This window comes from Notechis scutatus, chromosome 1 (genome assembly GCF_049901735.1).
Source record: "Notechis scutatus isolate UNSWTSFEM ecotype Mainland chromosome 1, rNotScu1.2, whole genome shotgun sequence".
Lineage (NCBI taxonomy): Eukaryota > Metazoa > Chordata > Lepidosauria > Squamata > Elapidae > Notechis > Notechis scutatus.
The window spans coordinates 144,083,206-144,103,991 of NC_142009.1; the positions used below are offsets into that span (position 1 = coordinate 144,083,206).

At 41.9% G+C, this 20,786-nt stretch overlaps 1 protein-coding gene across 1 annotated transcript in view; it reads left to right on the forward strand.

The window, feature by feature from the left end:
- The first annotated feature begins 7,856 nt into the window (after positions 1 to 7,856).
- The window catches only part of FOXO1 (forkhead box O1), a 48,257-nt gene continuing 35,327 nt past the window's right edge, over positions 7,857 to 20,786 (forward strand). The window contains exon 1 of the mRNA XM_026668589.2: positions 7,857 to 8,703. Coding sequence (XP_026524374.2) covers positions 8,110 to 8,703 — 594 coding nt within the window. The 5' untranslated portion in view covers positions 7,857 to 8,109. The remainder of the gene's footprint in view (positions 8,704 to 20,786) is intronic.

A 20,786-nucleotide genomic window follows, 5' to 3' on the forward strand; every position in this document is an offset into this window, starting at 1 on the left:
GCATGTCCCCAAGACCAGAGATAAACAGGATCACGTTTCATTGAAACGTAATTAAAATGACACCCAGGCACCAAAGCCTGGAATTCAGCAGGTGTGACTCTTGCCTACCTTTCTGCAGGTAGACCTAGGCTTACGACCACAAGTGGGCCCAACATTTCTGTGGCTAAGCGAAACGTTGGTTAAGTGTGTGTTGAGGCCCATTTTCCAACCTTTCTTGCCACAGCTGCTAAGTGAATCAGTGCCGTTGTTAAGTTAGCCACGAGGTTGTGAAGTGAAATGTGAATAGAAAGAGAATACCTTTATTGTCATTGCATTCCACGAATACAATGAAATTTGAAAGCTACTCCAGCACAGTGGCCCTAACACCACATCACAATCACACTACAGAGTATTTAAAAGAATAATAATAATAATAATAATAATAATAATAATAATAATAATAATAATAATAATAATAATAATAAAAAGACTAAATCACAAATGCACTGTTTGATTCAAGACAATTACTGCCTTGGAAAAGAAACTGTTTCTCAATCTATTGGTCCTCATTTGAAGACACCTATAACATCTTCCTGATGGTAACAATTCGAAATATGAATGTCCAGGATGAGAACGGTCTGTGGAGATTTTTAGTGCTCTAGAGAGGAGTCTGGTCTTCGCAATCTCTTCCAAAGAAGAAAGAGAGCAACCAATGATTTTTTGTGCTGTGTTGATAACTCTCTGGAGCATCTTCTTATCCACTACAGAGCTTCCAGCATACCATACCGATACACAGGATGCCAAAATGCTCTTGATGGTAGACCGGTAAAAAGTAACCAGCAACTTCTCACCCAAACCACTCTTTCTGGCTTCCGTGTTGACTTTTGCTTGTCAGAAGGTCACAAAAGGGGATCACATGACCCCAGGACGCTGCAACGGTCATAAGTATGAGTCAGTTGCCGAGCGTCTGAATTCTGATCACATGACCAGGGTGATGCTGCAACAGCGGTATAGTATGAAAAATGGTCATAAGTCACTTTTTTTCAGTGCCGCTGTAAACTTTAAACGGTCACTAAATGAACTGTTGTAAGTTTATTTATTTGTTTGTTTGTCAAACATGTACAAGATAACAAGTATAAGTATGAACATAAACAATGGGCACAGTAAGACAGGGACGGATGAAATACATTCATTTAGAGTGTTGTATTTTTAAGATACCTTTAATAATAATGTCCCTATTGGCCCCCTCATTGGGCAGTGAGGCAACTGCCTTACCCATTGGGGCAAGCGCAGCAATCTCTTAAGCTCCCTTGACATTCCTCTCTCCTGGACAAAAATTTTTGCTTCTCAGCAGCTCCTTGACTCCCTAACTAGCCTGATCTTAGCCAAGCCAGCCACAGGCCCTGAATATTTAACTGTTTGTCTGCAACAGCTCCATCGTCTGTTTTATCTTGGGGAAGAAAAGAGTGCAGCCATCTTTGCAAAAGAAATTTAGTTTGCTAATCACTGCTATTAAGAGATTTTAATGTCTTTTTCTATTGTTTTGGCTTTCTGATGGGAAAAAGCTATGTTGGGGGAAGGGAAACAAAGCTTACCTTAAGGTTCAAGAGTATTTTTTAACATAATACGATAACATTGCAAAAGGGAATACTTCTTCATAGAAGTATATATTTTTGCACTTCTTAAAAATCAAAATGCTTTCATATGCATATTTTTTTCTGAAGGAAATGAAGCTGTGCTTTGGGTTGTGTATTTGGTGCATACCAGGAGTCTGCAGAGCAAGCAACTTGACCAGATGTATAGGTGCCTCTCTGGAAAAAAAAAAAGCACAGGAAGGAAGTGACAGCTTACTTCACCCTTAAGAAGCATCCTTTGGGGTTTTCTTTTCAGTCATTTCTATCAAGAAGGCAGACATTTCCCAATTTTGAAATGAATTTCTTAGCCAGGTTAAGTAAAGTTTGGTGAAAAATTGCTGCAGGTTGCACCACGACGCTGCACATTTATAGATGGATTTCTTATAAAATGGAAACAAAAGAGACTTTTCAACAAAATAATCACACATACTTTATTCAATTAAAATATTGTAATATTTGTCTCAGATATAATGCAAGCTGCCAAGAGTTGTTCTATTGGCGAGATAGGATGTGATAAATAAGCAAAGCCAAGTTTTGTTGTTGTTCCCACCTATAGGGAAAATTCAAAATAAAAAAGGAAAACAGGTGAAAGTGTGGAAAATTCCCTGGACTGCATACATGGGGTTCTATGAAACTGTGCTTTCCCTCACCTCTGGGAGAAACTTACAGTAGTTTTACTGTAAGAGCCTTCTCAGTCAGGGCTTGTGACTGGACCATAAAACAAATTTATTTCTTCAATTATCACAGTTCTTTTGTTTCTTCCAAGTCTGGCAGTATGGGAATTCCTAGGAATCAGGCTTGTTGTGGTGGCCTCTTCAGGCGTGTCTGTTCTTGCACATAACCGAGTCAGTTGCACAGCACCAGCTTATTTTAAATATTTGCTATTGACTTTTAACACAATAATTAAGCATGATAATGAAATGATTATAATACATGAGATTTTCATGAGGGCATATTCATGTTAATTAAATTTAACCCCATTTAAAGCAATTCTTTCTTTCAGCATATATGTACGTGTGGATATACACACACACATGCTGTTTCTTGACATTGCTATTTGCTTCAAGCATAAAAACAGGGACTTGGTGTTCTTCTGGATAAACCTGTGTGTTTTCCTATATGGGAAATGGAACAATGGTTTAGACTTCTGGCAACACAACCTTTTGCACTTTTAATCTCTCCTGAGCTTGAGGAACTGACATCCTGCAGGGTATATAGCCTTCCAACTTTATGGTTGAAATTAATTGCATTAGGCTCACTGTTCTAAACAAGCCGATATATAAATAAAGGAAACAAAGCATACAATTAACATTTCCACAAATCATAAACTCCTCGTATGGCTGTGTCAATACCTCTTTCTAAGCTTAATTGTTCCACAAGTGGTTGAGATACAGCTATGTTTGCTGCCAAAAGGTGGGTACCTTGGCCCTTTTATTTATATTCTAGTGTACAATAGATTAAAATGCTGAAATAGGCCCCTCAGTGACCGCTGTACTTATGAGACAATGCTAGGAATAAAAAAAAAATCAGCCTATGAAAGTAGTGTAGAAAATTCAGCAAGGACCTCATCTACTACATTAGACGGAACAAGGCCTTGGATTCAAGTTGGCTCTGCTAAATGGTAGGTCTGCTGCTTCTCTACAGGTAGTCCTCATTTAGTGACTGCCTGGGACAGAAACATTTGCAGTTACAACGTTGATGAAAAAAAAGTAACTTTGCAACCAATCTTTGCATTTATGACATTCAGAACTTTAAAGCAGAGGAAAGCTGAAAGAAGATTGTGAGCGCGGTAGCAGTTGCACTTAGCAATTTCTTACTTAATGATTGAGTTACTGGTCCAAATTGTGGTCGCTGAATGTGGACTGCCAATAATGGAGAAGAGAGTAGAGCTAGAATATATTATAGAGCCTTGGCTCAACAAGCTATGGGAGACAGATTTTGAGTTGTACACCAGCCACTACAGCAAGGTCAGGAAATGGAGGAAGGATGGCCATCATATACAGTGAGAATGAGATGTATTTTTCCTCTGAATCTGAAATCACTGTAAGTGGTTAACAAGCATAAAGTGAGGAGTACTACTTGTATATTGGCCTATGTAATATACTGTAGTTTCCCTCCCTAAGAGCTTCATTTCATTGCCAGGCTGGTGGTCTCCCAAAATTTGTTTACTGGACCTGGATGAGTGTAGTGTACTTCTACTACTGTTGCATCTCTAAATGATACTCATCCAATGGTGTTGACCATGGTATCATATTGGACTATCTATTAAAGACTGGGGGTTAGGACACTGTTTTTTTTTGAGTAGGGGGTGCCATTTGATGTTGGTGGGAGAGAGGAGTTTGCTGTTATATATCTCCACCCCCAGGCTGAGTAAAAGAGGTGGTGAAAGTCTTGACCTGGAGCCTTCTAGTTTCTGTTGATACAGAACAGGTACTGTGGATGATCCATTTGTAGATCTTGATGGAATTGCACTTTATTTGAAGCAGAGGTGATATTCAGCAGGTTCTGACCAGTTCTGGAGAACCAGTAGTGGAAATTTTGAGCAGGTTGGAGAACCGGCAAATACCACCTCTGACTGGCCCCACCCCCATCTATTCTCTGCCTCTCGAGTCCCAGCTGATCAGCTGGGTCTTCTTTGGTTGCCCCGCACAGGAGAACAGAGCTGGAAAGCAGGTTAGTGAGAGTGGGGAGGGAACGGAATTTTGCAGTGACCTTCCCCTGAAGTTGGGAGGGAATGGAGATTTTGCAGCATCCTTCCCCTGCCATGCCCACCAAGCCACGCCCACCAAGCCAAACCCACAGAACTGGTAGTAAAAAAAATTGAATCCCACCACTGACCTTAAGGATTGACTGTATAGTATGTGGGGTCTTCTGGATTTCTGGCTCCTGCTAGAACAGCAGATAGAAACTGTAGCTAGAGAAATTTTTGGCCAGCTTTGTGTGTTGCACCATTCGCTATAGTTTCTAGATGAGAAGGTTCCGAATACAGTGAACCATGCTGTAATCAACTCCTGGTTAGGCTTCTGCAATCTGTTGAACACAGAGCTGCCCTTGACCCTGGTCTGGAAGTGACTGGCCTACACATGGCCTACAAATGACACAGAATGTGGCTGCCTAGTTTGTGACTTAGTAGCAGAGTCATCTCCATCCTGTGGGAGCAGGCCAGTTCACCAGTAAGCTTCTGGCCCCAACTCACAGTGGTAATGTCACCTACAACTCCTTTTATGGATTAGCGTCTTGGTACCATTGAGGTGGTCTGCTTCAGGTAGAAGCTACCTGCTCAATATACAGCATAATGGGAAGCAGCATCTAGCAGATTATGTGACAGAGAGTGATATTTCTGATGCTGTCTCCTCATCCAGTCGGAAAGCCACCCACTCTGAATACTTTGGTTATATTAAACCACCCAGTTCTGGTTGCAAACAGGGCTCTTCTGCAGGGAAAACTCCCCTTACAGGGAGAATATGGAATTAGATTTCAGTTGATTATTGCACTACTGTTTTAAAATTATTATTATATTTACATATATTGTAGGACACTTTGAGTATTGTAAGTATGTGGTATGCCAATGACCTGATAATTCATTTTTAAAAAAAATCTGGAACCCCCTTTCCCCCGCTCCACATTTTTAGGAAATTAAATTGCCAAAGAGTGGCTGGATTGAGAAGAAGGTGAATAAGAAGGAGTAGCTGGAAGCAATTGATGAGATCCAGCCACTCCGTGCAGGCTTTGACTCTTGGTTTGTACTGTGCGTGTATGATGGAGTTAAGTACTTTTTGTAAGTATAGATGAGTTTGGAGAGGCATGGTGAATGGGGTTGTTGTAAACCTGGTTTAGAGTTTCTTTTTAAAAAAAAAAAGAATCTTGTGCTTTTAAATATCTTTGCTTTACCACATTTTATTATTTTTGCTTTCCATGAGTTTATTCTGAGAGAGAACAGCGTGCCCAGTATATGCTTTTTTTTTTTTAATGGTCTTGCATGGTCCTAGTCTTCGGCATACATTAGTCTTATTGTGCCTGAAGGTCTCTGGAGCATCCAAAGCCACCCGGATCGTGTGTGTGTGTGTGTGTGGGGATCTGAATTCACCCGCCCAGCATCAGGGTCTCCTCCTCTTAGCCTCCCGCCAATTGCAACGGATCTGAACAGCCTCCATTCTGCGAGTAAACAACCCACTTTTAAGCAGGTCTTTAAACTCCTTTAAACCGTCTTCACGCCTTGCGTTGTGCTTCTTGCAGATAATAACATTATCTGATGATTTTCCTGTTCCCCTTTCATTCCAAAGCCCCGCCACGATCGACTGAAGGGACGATCTACTGGCGGTCTGGAGTTTTAAAACCGATCTGAAACGCGGATTGCGATCTCTCGCACGGCGCTCGACGCTCACACCCTCCACCCGCACATCCTGCCTGGCTCACCACGGCCGCACCCCTCGCTCCCCCCCCACGGCCTCTCCCGCGGGCACACACCGTCGCCCCACGCGCACGGGTGGCTCCATCCCACCACGCGAAGGGGGAGCTGGGTCCCGAGGCGGGCCAGATCGGGAAGGCACAAGAGACGCTGCGTTGGCCCTGAGAGGTCGGAGGAGGGACACTTCAAGAAACCCCCACCAAAACCCACCGCGGGCAGCAATTCCCTCCCCCTTTTAGCTTGCACTTCGAAAGTCCAGCTGTGTGTGGGGGCTTGGACTGCGAAAGACCAGCTGTGTAGGAGGACCTTGGACTGCGAAACTCCAGCTGTGTAGGGGGCCCTGGACTGCGAAAGTCCAGCTGTGTGGGGGGGCTTGGACTCTGAAAGTCCAGCTGTGTGGGGGCATTGGACTGTGAAAGTCCAGGTGTGTGTGTGTGGGGGCTTGACTCTGAGGGTCCAGCTGTGTGGGGGGGCTGGGACTGCAAAAGTCCAGCGGTGTGTGGGGGCATTGGACTGCGAAAGTCCAGGTGTGTGTGGGGCTTGGACTCTGAAAGTCCAGGTGTGTGTGGGGAGGCATTAGACTGTGAAAGTCCAGGTGTGTGTGGGGGCTTCGACTCTGAGGTTCCAGCTGTGTGTGGGGCTTGGACTGCGAAAGTCCAGCTGTGTGGGGGCTTGGACTGCGAAAGTCCAGCTGTGTGTGGGGGGCTTGCACTGCGAAAGTCCAGCTGTGTGTGGGGCTTGGACTCTGAAAGTCCAGCTGTGGGGTCTTGCACTGCGAAAGTCCAGCTGTGTGGGGCTTGGACTCTGAAAGTCCAGGTATGTGAGAGGGGCTTCAACTCTGAGGGTCCAGCTGTGGGGGGCTGGGACTACAAAAGTCCAGCTGTGTGTGGGGGCTTGGACTCTGAAAGTCCAGGTGTGTGAGAGGGGCTGGGACTGCAAAAGTCCAGCTGTGTGGGGGGCTTGGACTCTGAAAGTCCAGGTGTGTGAGAGGGGCTTGACTGCAAAGTCCAGCTGTGTGTGGGGGCATTGGACTGTGAAAGTCCAGGTGTGTGAGAGGGGCTTCGACTCTGAGGGTCCAGCTGTGTGTGGGGGCTGGGACTGCAAAAGTCCAGCTGTGTGTGGGGGCTTGGACTGCAAAAGTCCAGCTGTGTGTGGGGGCTTGCACTGCGAAAGTCCAGCTGTGTGTGGGCTTGGACTCTGAAAGTCCAGCTGTGGGGGCTTGGACTGCGAAAGTCCAGCTGTGTGTGAGGGGCTTGGACTGCAAAAGTCCAGCTGTGTGGGGGGCATTGGACTGCGAAAGTCCAGCTGTGTGTGGGGGCATTGGACTGCGAAAGTCCAGGTGTGTGTGGGGGCATTGGACTGCGAAAGTCCAGGTGTGTGGGAGGGGCTTGGACTGCGAAAGTCCATCTGTGTGGGGGCTTATATTGCGAAAGTCCAGCTGTGTGTGGGGGCATTGGACTGCGAAAGTCCAGGTGTGTGTGGGGGCATTGGACTGCGAAAGTCCAGGTGTGGGGGGGGCTTATACTGCGAAAGTCCATCTGTGTGGGGGCTTATATTGCGAAAGTCCAGCTGTGTGGCGGGGCTTGGACTGTGAAAATCCAGCTGTGTGTGGGGGCCTTGGACTGCCAAAGTCCCGCTGTGTGCCTGTGTTTGTTTGTTTCTTTGTCTGCGTGTTTCTGTGTGTGTGTACGGGGGAGAATGCCCCGACGCGCTTCCCTCCGCAGCGCACAGGAGAGCGCCTCCCTCCACCCAGGCGGGCAAAGCCTTCGGGGCGTTTCTTTCGGCCCTTTGGGCCGCCCCCTCGCGCTCGTCCCTTAGGCCCGGGCGGAGTGGGCGGCGCTGGTGCTCGTTCCTCAGCCAGGACGTCGAGCTAACTGCGTTGAGCCCTGCCCGTCTGTCGCCCAGCCAGCCAGCGAACGAGCGAGCGGGCGCCGCGGGACGGAGTTGGAGTTTGTCAAGTGGCGTCTGGCGCTCAAGAGGAGGCCGCTGCCAGACGAGGAAGCCGCCCGCCCGGCTCAAGAAAGCTCGCTCTTTTCTCTCTCTGTCTCTCCCCCTCGCCTCACTGCCCCGCTCCGCTCTTCCTTCGCCATGGCCGAGGCGCCTCACCCCGTGGAGACCGACCCTGATTTCCAGCCGCTGGCTCGCCCGAGGTCCTGCACTTGGCCTCTGCCCCGTCCGGAGCTCGCCCCGTCCAGTCCGGGACAGACGCCCACTGCAACTCCGGCCAGGGCCGCGTCTCCGTCCCGCTGCGGGCTGGTTACGGCCCTGGGCGCCTCCTCCTCCTCCTCCTCCTCCGCCGGCGGTGACCTGCTGAGTTTGCTGGAAGCGGGCGGAGGCGACGGCTTCGAGGCGGGCAGCTCCGGAGCGGGAGACCTCGGACTTTCAGGCGGTTGCCTTTGCGGGGAGTTCCCGTGCCTTCAGCACCCGCCGCCGCCGCCGCCGCAGCAGCAGCAGCAACAACATGCAGGGCCCGCCGCCTTGGCCTCCGTGACGGGCCCTCGCAAGAGCAGCTCTTCCCGCCGCAACGCTTGGGGCAACTTGTCCTACGCGGACCTCATCACGAAGGCGATCGAAAGCGCCCCGGAGAAGCGGCTCACTCTCTCCCAGATCTACGAGTGGATGGTCAAGAACGTGCCGTACTTCAAGGACAAGGGGGACAGCAACAGCTCCGCCGGATGGAAGGTTAGCAGGCCTTGGGGCGGGGGGGGGGGGCTTGGGGGCGCGTGGCGGCATCGCCCCTCGCCCGGCCAACTTTGCTTTCGGCGGAGAGGAAATGTGGAAAGGCGCAGACTCTGCCTCGCCGAGAGGTAACGTGAGGCCGGCAGAGGAGAGGAGGAGGAGGAGGGAAGTGGAAAGAGCCGAGCTATGTAGCTGCCTGGCGTCTCCTCCGCTTCCTGCCCCCCCTCCGCTTTGCCCCAAATCTGCAGAGTGCCGGGCCCGGGAATAATCTCTACAGGTAGTCCTCGACTTAGCATCAACACCTGAACCCATAATTTATGCGGCTGAGACATTGGTTAGGTGAGTTTTGCCCCATTTTACCACCGCAGTTCTCAAGGGAAGGGCTGCAGGTGTTGAAAGATTAGTGAACTGGTTGTGAAGTGAATCTGGCTGCCCCGTGGACTTTATCAGAAGGTCGCCAAAGGGGATCACATGACACCGCAACCGTCATAAATACGAACCAGCAGTTGATCAGCGGACGCATTTTGCATCACGTGGCCATGGGGATGCTGCAGAGGTCCTGAGGGTGAAAAAGGGCCATTAAGTCACTTTTTTTCGGTGCCGTTGTAACTTTGAACAGTCACTAATTGAACTCTTGTAAGTCGAGGACTACCTGTAGTTGGCTCTTATGCATCACCCCTTCCTATTGATGCTGGGATGTCTTTTCATTTCCCACGGCGTCCTCTTCCTTCTTGGTATTCGCAGATGAAGAGCCGCTTAGGCAGTGCTAGGTTGAAGAAAGGGTCCCCAGATCCTTCGGTTCTTTCCTGTCTTTGTCCCAATTGCTATACATAACTCGCTAGACAGCTGGTTTCAAGCACAGCTGTGTCATTTCCCCTGGTATTTTTGAGAGGCCCTTGAGTGATCCAGGCACTTGAGCAGTTTTGCTTGACTGACGCAGCCTTTCTGAACTTGACGCTCTTCGAGCCTTTTCACACTCCCACACAATAGTCTAACACATCTGGAGGGCATCACGTTGGCTAAGGTTGGATTGAGGAGTAACTGGATATTACAGGTCTAGCTGTATTGCCCTGGTGCAAAGTTGACTTCTTTCTATATTGCTTCCACAATTGTACCAAGGCAGATTTTCTTCCCGTTCTGAAATCTACCAGAGTTCATAGCCATGGTCAGTTAATTCACCTTAAGCAGCTATATCGGATAGCTTTGAGAAAGTACATACTAGGAGAAACAAATACTGTGTAACAGTTCTCAACAACATAATTTTTTTTTTTAAAAAAAAGAAAGATCCTGCTACACTTATATTTTACTAATGTATCTTGGTGCAGATGTTACCTAATGACTTATTGAGATGCTTGAGCTTTTGGGGGTTCCTTCCAAATGGGCAAGTTATTACAGCTTACTAACGTTTGAGAAATTCTCATGAGAGTGGATATGTTTTTTTGGCTCCTGAATTCTCAGTAGCTACTTAAGTTCAGTAAAGTAGCGTATAAATATTATCTGCATACTTTCCAAAGGGAAAAAAAATGGAGTCATCATTTTTTGATAGAAGGAAAAGAACTAAAATGTTAATTTATTAAGGAGATATACTATTAATTCACAACAAATTCCCAGTGTTATAATGTGATAATTACTGGTAGAAAAAAAGACAAATGTAGTAAGGGGGAGCAGTGGCAATGTTCATCAAAGTTAACCTTTTAGTGGTGCCCAGTATTGTCAATCCCAGAAGAACATTATGGAAATATATGAGCAGTAGAATTTGGTAGCAAGTCATTTGAGAAAAGGAAATAGTTCATTGGCTTTTCCATCTCCATTTCTGGAAAAAAAACTACTTAGCAGTGATCATTTGCTTTGCTAACATATTATTAAACAAAGCATAACCTCCAGATTTAAAGTTTAGTTTCATATTAAGTTAGCTTTAATTAATTCAATATTTTCAATTCTAATAAATAGATCCTATAAATACAATGAACAGACCAATAGTTTTCATTTTCAGGAAGGGAAAATAGGAAACACACTTCAATGAAGTCATGGACAATCCAGTAAAGTAGCTGTTCAAATGTTTACGGATTGTTGAGATTAAATGTTCAGTAAGAAACTATTTCCAGTTTCCTTTTGTATGGATATAATTTCAAATATAATTGATCTCTGTTGTTTATGTAGACAGCTATAATTTGAGTATGTCACAAATACTGAACTTCTCTATAGAAATTTGCTATGTGCTAATACAGTATGAAAGCAGGAAGTGTTCCTACCTTTAACTAGTTTAAATCAGGGACTACTGCATTCTGGTTTATACTAGGAAAGTTCAGCTTAATTTGGTTAATATTAAATTTATATCAAATAAATGTATCCTCTTCCAAGACACAAATAATTGTCTTGCATTTGATTGATGCACTTATACTTATTCCATTACATTGCTGTTCAGCAATTTTTAATGTTCAAGTAAAATCTAGTTTTTATAAATCTTGGTAATATATTTACTTTATATATCCTTGGCTGTCCATGCTTTTTATCTCTTGAAGATGAAAAATGCTCTTACAGTATATTACATTCTTTAGTTTTAAAACTTAAGTCATTGCAAAAACATTGAAAAAATCAGAAAGCAGTTTGGCTTAGCAAAAGCTGTACATTTCATCAGTTTGCTCATGCGTCTGTATCCCTTGAATCATATAACAAAGTATAATAATTTGTATGGATAAATTAGAGAAATCAGATCTGGTCTGTAGGAATCCCAGTGACCACTAGATGGCAGGAAAGAGACACAGAAAATTTCATTTTGTTTGCTCCCATCTAGTAATTGTCCTGGGTTTTGCAGGCCAGATCTTGTGAAGCTAGAAAAAATAAGCAACCTCTATGTAAAATCTGCATACAGATCACAGCCTACTGCTCACAGTGCTGCAGAAATGCTGTTTGAGTCATCTGAGATTTCTGTCAGTAGAAGCAGCCAGAAGTCGTTTTCAGTGATTTGTCCTCTTTTTTGCATTTTCAATCTGTTCTGAAAGCTTCAAAACATTATGGAAAATGGTGTGGTGAATTGTAAAGTTAGAGGAATTGCCAAAAATGCTATATTTCTTTCTGCTCACGGTGGCCTCTGCACAAAAAAGGGATAAAAACTTGTGTTTAAAATTCTATAGTTCCTTCAGTGTTTTGGGTGATATAACCTAATAAATCTAATCTTCAACAATCTCTAATTGTTAGTTCTGGAGAAAGATATACAATTTTGTCCTTCAAGCATCAAAAAATATATATGTATGAATCAGTTTATTTGAATCTTAAAAATGAACTGCAACCTGCCCAGGTTACTTGTCAATAACAATTTGTTCCACTTTATAGAGAAACTTTGAAGATGGTTTGCTTTGGTAGTGTTTTAGCTCTTCAAACAAGCTTGGAGCTGTAGGTATTCACAACCCCTCTGCCTGAACTGGTGGATTTGTCAATTTTATTTTTGAATATAAGTTTTACTCAAAAGGTAAATGAAGTAAAATAAATTTATTCATCCATATGTCAAAGTGATAATGCAGATTTCAGTATGCTCTATAAATTCATAAGTCAGTCAGTGTTGATGACAAACTACCTGCTACTGCTGGTGAAAATTATGTAATATTTGTGTGTTTGATTCAGTTTACTTGTTTCCTGGACTCAAAATTGAGGACAATGTTATAAATCAATAAATTAGGAGCTTCAGCATATCCATGTGAATTAGATATCCCATATTGGAAAGGAATATACAAACAAAGGAGCATTTCTCAACTTTAAAAAAAGAGATGATCTGTTTCCTGAATATTTTTACTTTCTCGTTACTTAAAGTACTGCATTTGTTGCTAATGAAAATGGTGACACTTCCATTCTTAAATGTTCCTTAAACTTTTGGGCAAAAATTGGCAGTTGGCTGTTTGGGGCTATAATTCTTGTGAAGCCAATCCAGGATAATCAGTGGTGAGAGATAACCTGAAGTTTAGAAATATCCAGGAATTATAATTCTATCCTTAGGGGTCATTTATTAATTCTGGAAAGTGAAAAAGTATAGAAGTTGCTCTGCTTCAGAAGCACATGAATAAGTCTCCACACCCCAACCCAAAAGAATGAAATAATACAGTTCTATTCCACATCAGAGTGGATTTTTTAAAAAGGAGGGTTTTAAAGAGACATGAGTATATCACAATATATCATTATATAAAATATTTTCAAACTATACTAATTTTTGTTTGAAAACAACAAAAGAGTTTCATTGCACCCGCTTTCTGAAATACTAGGGTTGCCTCAAGAAAAAAAAAATTACCCTCATCTGGTTGTGACCATCTGTTCCAAGTTGTACTGCGTGAACTAAAAAAGCTTCTCCTGTTTTCTGATATTTTCATATTTTTAAAATATTGAAGTTGCTTTAAGGCTCTTTTGCATAGGCTGGGCAGGAGATAAAAGTCCTACATTTTCCCAAGTTTTTTGCAACTTGAAGAACTTTGGTGAAAAGGAACATCAAGATAGTTGGACAGTGGAATTGTTGTGAAGCCCTGATGTGCCTTTCAAGTGAAGTGAGAAATGAATTCTGAATTACCTGTATTTGTCTGAGGCACAGACATAAGAAAGTATACAACTGATAATTTCTTTGTCTGCAGCTCAGGTTTCCTGGATTCACTTGACACTTTGATGATCTCTCATTAGAGTGGAAAAAATGACAGCCTCTGATAGGAAACAGTGTAGAAACCCAGGACCTCTCAGTGATGTGCTAACAATGTTTCCTTCTCATTCTGTTTTCAAAAAGTAAAAAAACACCTTGTATTACTTTAAATCCCAGTCATCCTATGTTGCAAAATTATATATTTCTTTTAAACAGCCTTGCGTATATTTCCTATGCTGGAAAAATGGAAATTACTGGTCCAGTATCATAATATTTTGATACTATTTTTGCATTATTGGTTCATGCATGCAACACGGGTTTATCAGATTGTCTGTGTATTATACTTCCATGGATGTACACTGGTGTTTCAGGTGGAGCTCACAGTCAAGTCTTCCAGTTTAGGTGGAAGCTGAAATTCTTAACGTCTCACAACAAGAAGCTGTGTTAATGAAATGAAAACACGAAGGTTAATGAAATATTAAATAAAATATTTTAGGATCTATTAACTGTTTAATCTACATGATCGTTGAAATGCTAAACATAAGTTTTATAATGAAATGGTGACAATAAATGTGCTTACTCCTGAATAGACTTCTCTGCTGAAAAAAATGCTGGTCTGTGATGTTAATTCAAAGGAAGGTTCACAGAAGTAAAAAAAAATGTGCTATATTTAGAACATCTTAAATTCTTATTTGTGAATAAATCGTTGAATGTTGCTTGTTTATTTAAATGATTTATGTGACCATCTATCTTGGGACTGTGACTGCACTTTTACCGATTAAATTAAATGAGAAAAATATGTCAGTTTTACCCACATAAGTTATTTGCATAAAAAATGCTGAGTTTCAGGGCTTCCCTCTTTGTCAAATTGATTGTTTTTTTTATGCTGCCACTATCTCCCCCCCCAAAAAAACCAAACACCTGGCACCCTTCATCTGCCTTGCTGTCCACTTGGCAAGCTTATAAAAGACATGTGAATTTCCAGCACTTCATATCTGGGAAACTGCTTTTAATATCAGAAATAGCATTGTTTTATTTTGTACTTTGGATGTACTATTTGCATTATTTTAATTATATTATTATATTGTATTGCACACTGTACTCTACTCTACTCTACTATACTCTACTCTACTCTACTATACTATACTATACTATACTATACTATACTATACTATACTATTATATTTTAAAATTTTTATGCTGCCTATCTCACTGATGCAGCGATTCTGGGTGGCTTACAGTTTATTATGAGTTTATATAATTGAATACCTTTCTAATGTTATTTTATTTTTGTTAGCCCAATAAGATATTGTTGTTTGGGATAACATAATTAATTATAAAATCATAAAATATTTATTTAGTAGAAACTACTTTGAACTTTTTCAGGGTAAATCAGGCACTTTTTTCTATATATATTTTCTTAAAAATAGACTGGTAAAGAAGTGTATTTCTGCATATGAAATCACTTTTTATCTGGAAATCAGTGGATGTTGGCTGATGTCAAAAAAAGTAAGTTGGACTGCATTTGGTTAGTGCTTGATTGGGAGGTCACTACAAAAGAGCAGACCTTTAAGAGGCTGGGAAATTAAAAAAACCAAAAACAAAATAAAGCAGTGACAACCACTTCTGTAATGCTGCCAAGAAAACTATAATGATGTGCCACACATCATAAGCAGTTGAGCTCAACTTGATTTAGCTTACTAGTTTAAGAATGGTAACTGAGGATGTGGATTTGATTTTGAGACCAGTCTATTGTACAATTTAACAGCTGTATTGTTAGCACTAGTTTTATTATACATTTTGTATTATAATAATAACAACAATAACAACTACAACAACATTAATGACACTAGCACTAATAAAACTAAAGCTAAGAATATCCTTTTGTAACTAAAAAGGGAGGGACTTGTCTGCAATTCATTTTTTCTCCTTTGTTTCCAATATAATAATCATAATTTATTAAATTCATATGCCACCCAACTCCCAATGACTCTGTTATTTCCCAGCTTTCATGACTTTTTCTGAATGTATTGTTTCCTGCTCCAATAGTAGAAAAAAATCTTGAGCAATGCTTTTCTACTCTGTGGTCCTATTTGTTACATTTTCCCACACTACTAGAGAAGTGGCAAAAAAACTTCTGTTTAAATGCTAATTGAGGATATGTGTAATTTTGACACCTGCCCAATGTACAGCTTATAGAGCTGCAATGTTAAAAGCAGACCCCCAAAGGGAATTTATTAATATTAAATAGCTTGGAAATGACAGCTTGCTGCCATCCAATAATTGACTGCCAAGAGGCATGTTTAAAAATATTTTTTCAGGATGTGCTTTCCTATGTTTTACTGCCTGAACATTTCCTCCTACTGATTACTGTAATGGTTCTTCTTTTATATGCTTGCCCAGGAATTTAAAGCCAGTCAGGTTAGATGGAAATTACAAGAAGAATTACTGGTTGTGCTTTATTTTCTCTCCCTCCCTCCCTCCTTCCTTAAAAATGCAATTGAGTGTACATTTTAACTAAATACAGAAGTAAAGATGGTGGCTGCAGCTATGTGATCAAAATCTCTTTTAATGGGTGTAATATGTAATATGTTATTTGATTTATATGGACTCAAATGATGTCATTTTGGCCATTTCCATTTTAAAGTTTTTTAAAATAAACTTCCTGTATTTTGTATAGCTTTTATGCTCAAGTAAATTCTAGCAGTGTTGTGAATGGTCTGTACCTCCTTAAAAATTTTTTTTATTACCACACTTAATTTATACCCCTCTTTTCTATCCAGTCAGGGTGATCAGGCTGGCTCGCATAAAGAGATACAAAACAATGTTCTAAGGTGGGGTTACATTTTTTAAAATGACATCATAAAAGGCCTGATTGAAGAATCAAAATTTAAATTATTTTCCAAAAGTTATGAGCCTGGGGAACAGACACACCTGTAAGAAAGAACACTGAAGTGATTCAGAAGAAGCATTATTTTGCAAAAAAAAAAAAAAACCACCTCCAAAAGGAGAGGTGTTTGCAAGATAAATTTTACTTCTTGATAGATCCTGTGACTCAGTACATTTTGGAAAAATAATATCATAAATACCAAATGAGTCAAGTTTAGTCATACTTTCATATATAAGTCTCATTGATTAAGACCAATAATATTATTTCAAGAATGATGTATAACTGCTTTATTTCAAAAGCAAGATAATCTCAGTGTTTAAATGTAATATTAACCCCAGCATGTTAAACAAATATCCTTCTGGACAGAAATACTAAGTGTGAATTCTTGAAATGCTTGTATTAAATTCACAAGTGTACATTTCATAAACCTACAGTACATTACCATTTTTATTTTTTAAAGTTCCTCTTGTGCTTATTGATTTATTAGATTTTTATCCCACCTTCATTAGTTTATAAGTGATTCAAAGAGATTATTTTTGTGCAACAAACAAAGAAACAACATTTTTTCTACAAATACTAGGACCCAGGGAAGAGGAAATCTCACTAGATAGATAGGTCTTGAGCAAATGTTAGAAAATACCCCTTTAAAGAGTTCCTAAACAATGCCCTTATTTCAGATCTCTCAATAAAGGGAGGATAAGGGGCCCAACCCTGTGTATCAATTAACAGTCTAACCACTGCATTTTTTTCCAGCGGAACTTATGGATGCTTCTGCATAGACCACACTGTAGTGGTCTAATAATAATTGTGTAGAAAACTGTTGTATATTAGGCATAGTGAAACATTTCTACGACCACCGGTAGGAGTAAATTTATATGCAGCTGAAAATCAAGGAGTTCTTGCAGACCTGATCCTTTAATGGAAGGGCAACAGTGGTGGGATTCAATTTTTTTTACTACCGGTTCTGTGGGCGCGGCTTGGTGGGTGTGGCAGGGGAAGGATACTGTAAAATCTCCAGTCAGAGGTGGGATTTGCCGCTTCTCCGATCTACTCAAAACTTCCGCTACCGGTTCTCCAGAACTGGTCAGAACCTGCTGAATACCAGCTCCGGAGGGCAACTGATTGCAAAATAGGCTGACCTCTGCCCAAAATTAAATTCGACTTTTCTGCTTGCAGTTCACATCCTGCTGATTTTCTCTCTCCCTCTTTTTTCTTCTTCCCCAACTGAGATGTGGAAATTACAAATGAATAATAATTCTGATGTGATTCTTAAACAGAATCCCTACATTGTTCACATGTAATTTTCTCTTCCTATTTGCGGTGAGGTGGGGAATCTTACTGAACTCTCATTTTTTAACGGCATTGTTATTTTTAGTAGTAGGCTTATTTGTCACTTTAAGAAAAAATAAAGGAAGTAATTGAAGTGTCCCTCTACAATTATACCCTTAGAGATATATAAACATGAGGAGGGAGATAGGGAGGAAAAAAATTCTGAGATTTCCCCCAAGAATTGTTCTGGCCTTCATTCTATATAACTCTAGAAAAAGAGACCTATATGGCCCAATCTTAGTGAGATATTTAAGAGTCAAATCAGTAGTGATTTGATAATGGCTTAACTTGCACTAACAAGCTGCATTTAAAAATTGAGGGATCAATTAGTAAAGAATGAATTACGAATACATTACATAAAGAGTTGTGATGGAAGAGCATTGATTGGTAATACAGTTCTATGTTAAAAAATTGATTTAAGTTCTGCTTTAATAGCTTCTAGATGATTTTAAAAAGCTATTACACATTTTATGTTGAAAGACTCACAAATGGAAAGCTGAACCCAAGTTTTTCAAAGTATTTCACCAGTACCATAAATATATGATGCCTACTGATGAATAAATATATAAATTCTCACACTTTCTTTTGCTGTCTTTAGTGCGATGGATTAAATTGAAAACATGTGATTTTAATTGTTGGTAACAAGATTGAGGAGCCTCTGGAGCAGTGGTTAGAGTGCAGTACTGCAAGCTACTTCTGCAGCCAGCTGCTTACAATTTGGCAGTTCAAATTCCACCAGGCTCAAGGTTGACAGCCTTCCATCCTTCCGAGGTGGGTAAAATGAGGACCCAAATTGTTGAGGACAATAGGCTGACTCTGTAAAGCACTATAAAGCGGTATATAAGTCTAAGTGCTATTGCTACCGTGTTGCTCACAAAATAAGGCTGGGCCCGAAAAAACGGCTAGGACGTCTTTTCGGGGGTGAATTAATTTCTCTCCCCGGCATACCAAGCGCCATCTCCAACAACAGCATCCGAGTCACTCCCACTTTTCCCCCGTCCCCGTAACAACAGGAAAAAAAAAGATTTTGAGGTACCTCAGAGCGTTGCGCGCTGCGTTTTGGTTTAATCCCGGCGGCTGGGTGGGCGTGAGAAGAGCCGGCGAGTGTCTCTGCTGCTGTTATCCTTGGTGCTCCAGCCTCGGGCTCTGCAAGTTTGCAAAAGTCCCGGTGCGCAGCCCGTTCCTGCATTCAAGCGCCCAGGCCAGGGTGCAGCTGTCCCTCTCTCATCAGCGCCGTCTCCAATAACAGCGGCAGCAGCGGCGGGAACCATGGAAGTTACGGAGGTGGCTCCCCCACCCGAGAAGCAGCTGAAACGCTTCCACGGTTCCCGCCGCTGCTGTTGTTATTGGAGATGGCACTGGTGAGAGAGGGACAGCTGCAGCTCAGCCTGGGCACTTGGAATGCAGGAACGGGCTGCGCACCGGGACTTTTGCAAACTTGCAGAGCCCGAGGCTGGAGCACCAAGGGTAGCAACAGCACAGACACTCGCTCGGCTCTTCTCATGCCCACCCAGCCACTCGGGATTAAACCAAAATGCAGCGCGTGGCGCTCCCAGGTACCTCAAAATCTTTTTTTCCCCTGTTGTTACGGGGACGGGGGAAAAGCGGGAGCGACTCAGACGCTGTTGTTGGAGACACCGCTGGCGAGAGAGGCGCCAGCACCAGTGGGAACCGTGGAAGCTACAGAGGCCTGACAAGTGGCTGAAACGCTGCCGGACATCCACGCCGACGCCACCCGCCTGCTGACCCGGGTAAGGGAGCCCTCCATGCTTCACCATGATTGGCTGTTAGGAGCGGCTGATGGTGAGGCGTAGCTGCCCACAGGGCACTCCTAATGGCAAGTTCCCCCGCCTTCCCCCCCCAATTTTGCATGTTTTAAACTAGGCCTAAATTTGGGGGGAGGGGCTTAATTTCATTTTATGCCTAGGAAACATGCTGGGTCTTCCTATTGGGGGAGGCGTATTGTTGGAGAAACACAGTATATAGCATGCTAAGGGCAGTAGCCCCTGCAGAGTTTGGTTGAAACAATGGATGACGTCCTTTGGCAAGGCCGAGAAAGCAATAAAAAACAGGGTGACACAAACTAAAATATAGAATAGCTAATTTCAAGCCAGAGCCCATGGTAGGAAGTCAGAAAAGCTGAGAAAGCCATTTCAGAGAAACAAATAAAGGAGGAAGCAGGAAAATAAAAAAGTAGGGAAAGTGGAAAAATATAGTGGGTAGTGAGGCTGACTAGTCCTTCGAGTAGAGAATCGGGAGTGACACACACAAAATATTTCTGGCATTCTGTAAAGATATGGTCTGAATAGTAAATATAATGAAGCCTTGATTTAAACCACGAATTGGAAAGAAAAGGTTTATTAAATTGAAGAGTATATCATCTGTAGTTTCACCATTGTGCAAATGACATTATTAGGCAAATTGGCACCAAGGAAATTTTGTCTATTGCATCTCAAGCCCATTTCATTGAGGCTTCACTGTATTATCACTAATCCAAATTAAAGGGGATCATTGGTTTATGGCAGGGAACACATTCCAATTCCTTTTTTTCCATTGAAAGGAATTGAAAAATGAACAGCATTTTATATGGCATATATAAAGTGACAGATTCCTGTTTGAGATTATAGCACATGCAGGTGTTTGGTAATTTACAACATTGAAACATTGGTAATTAGAGGTAAGATACCAAATCTTATATTTAATAACAATTTATAAAATGCTTTTCAAAATGTAACATATTAGAACTGTATATCAGGAGAATATATACAATACCTGAGAATATATCAGGTGTTATACACTTATACTATACGTACTTTACAGTTTGGAGACATATAATATTTTATTGCTGCATAAAATCGGTAACAGGATAGACAAGAAAAGCACTTGTCCAATCTAGCCACTGAGCCAACAACTCCTGTAATCTCAAGTAAGTATATAAGTCTAAGGGCTATTGCTGTTATTTCTGATCAGCAGTAAATCAAAGAAAAGCCATTTTGTCTACAATTTTGTCTAAATACAAAAATTGTATTTTTCACAGAATGAAAAGTCAGGAGCATTTATAGAGAAAGAGGTTCCTTTCTCCACTGATAACTGAACCAGGGACCAATAGCAATAGCAACAGCACTTATATATCGCTTCACAGTGCGCTATAGCCCTCTCTAAGAGGTTTACAAAGTCAGCATATTGCCCCCAACAATTTGGGCCCTCATTGGAAGGATGGAAGGCTGAGCTAACCTTGAGCCGATGAAAACT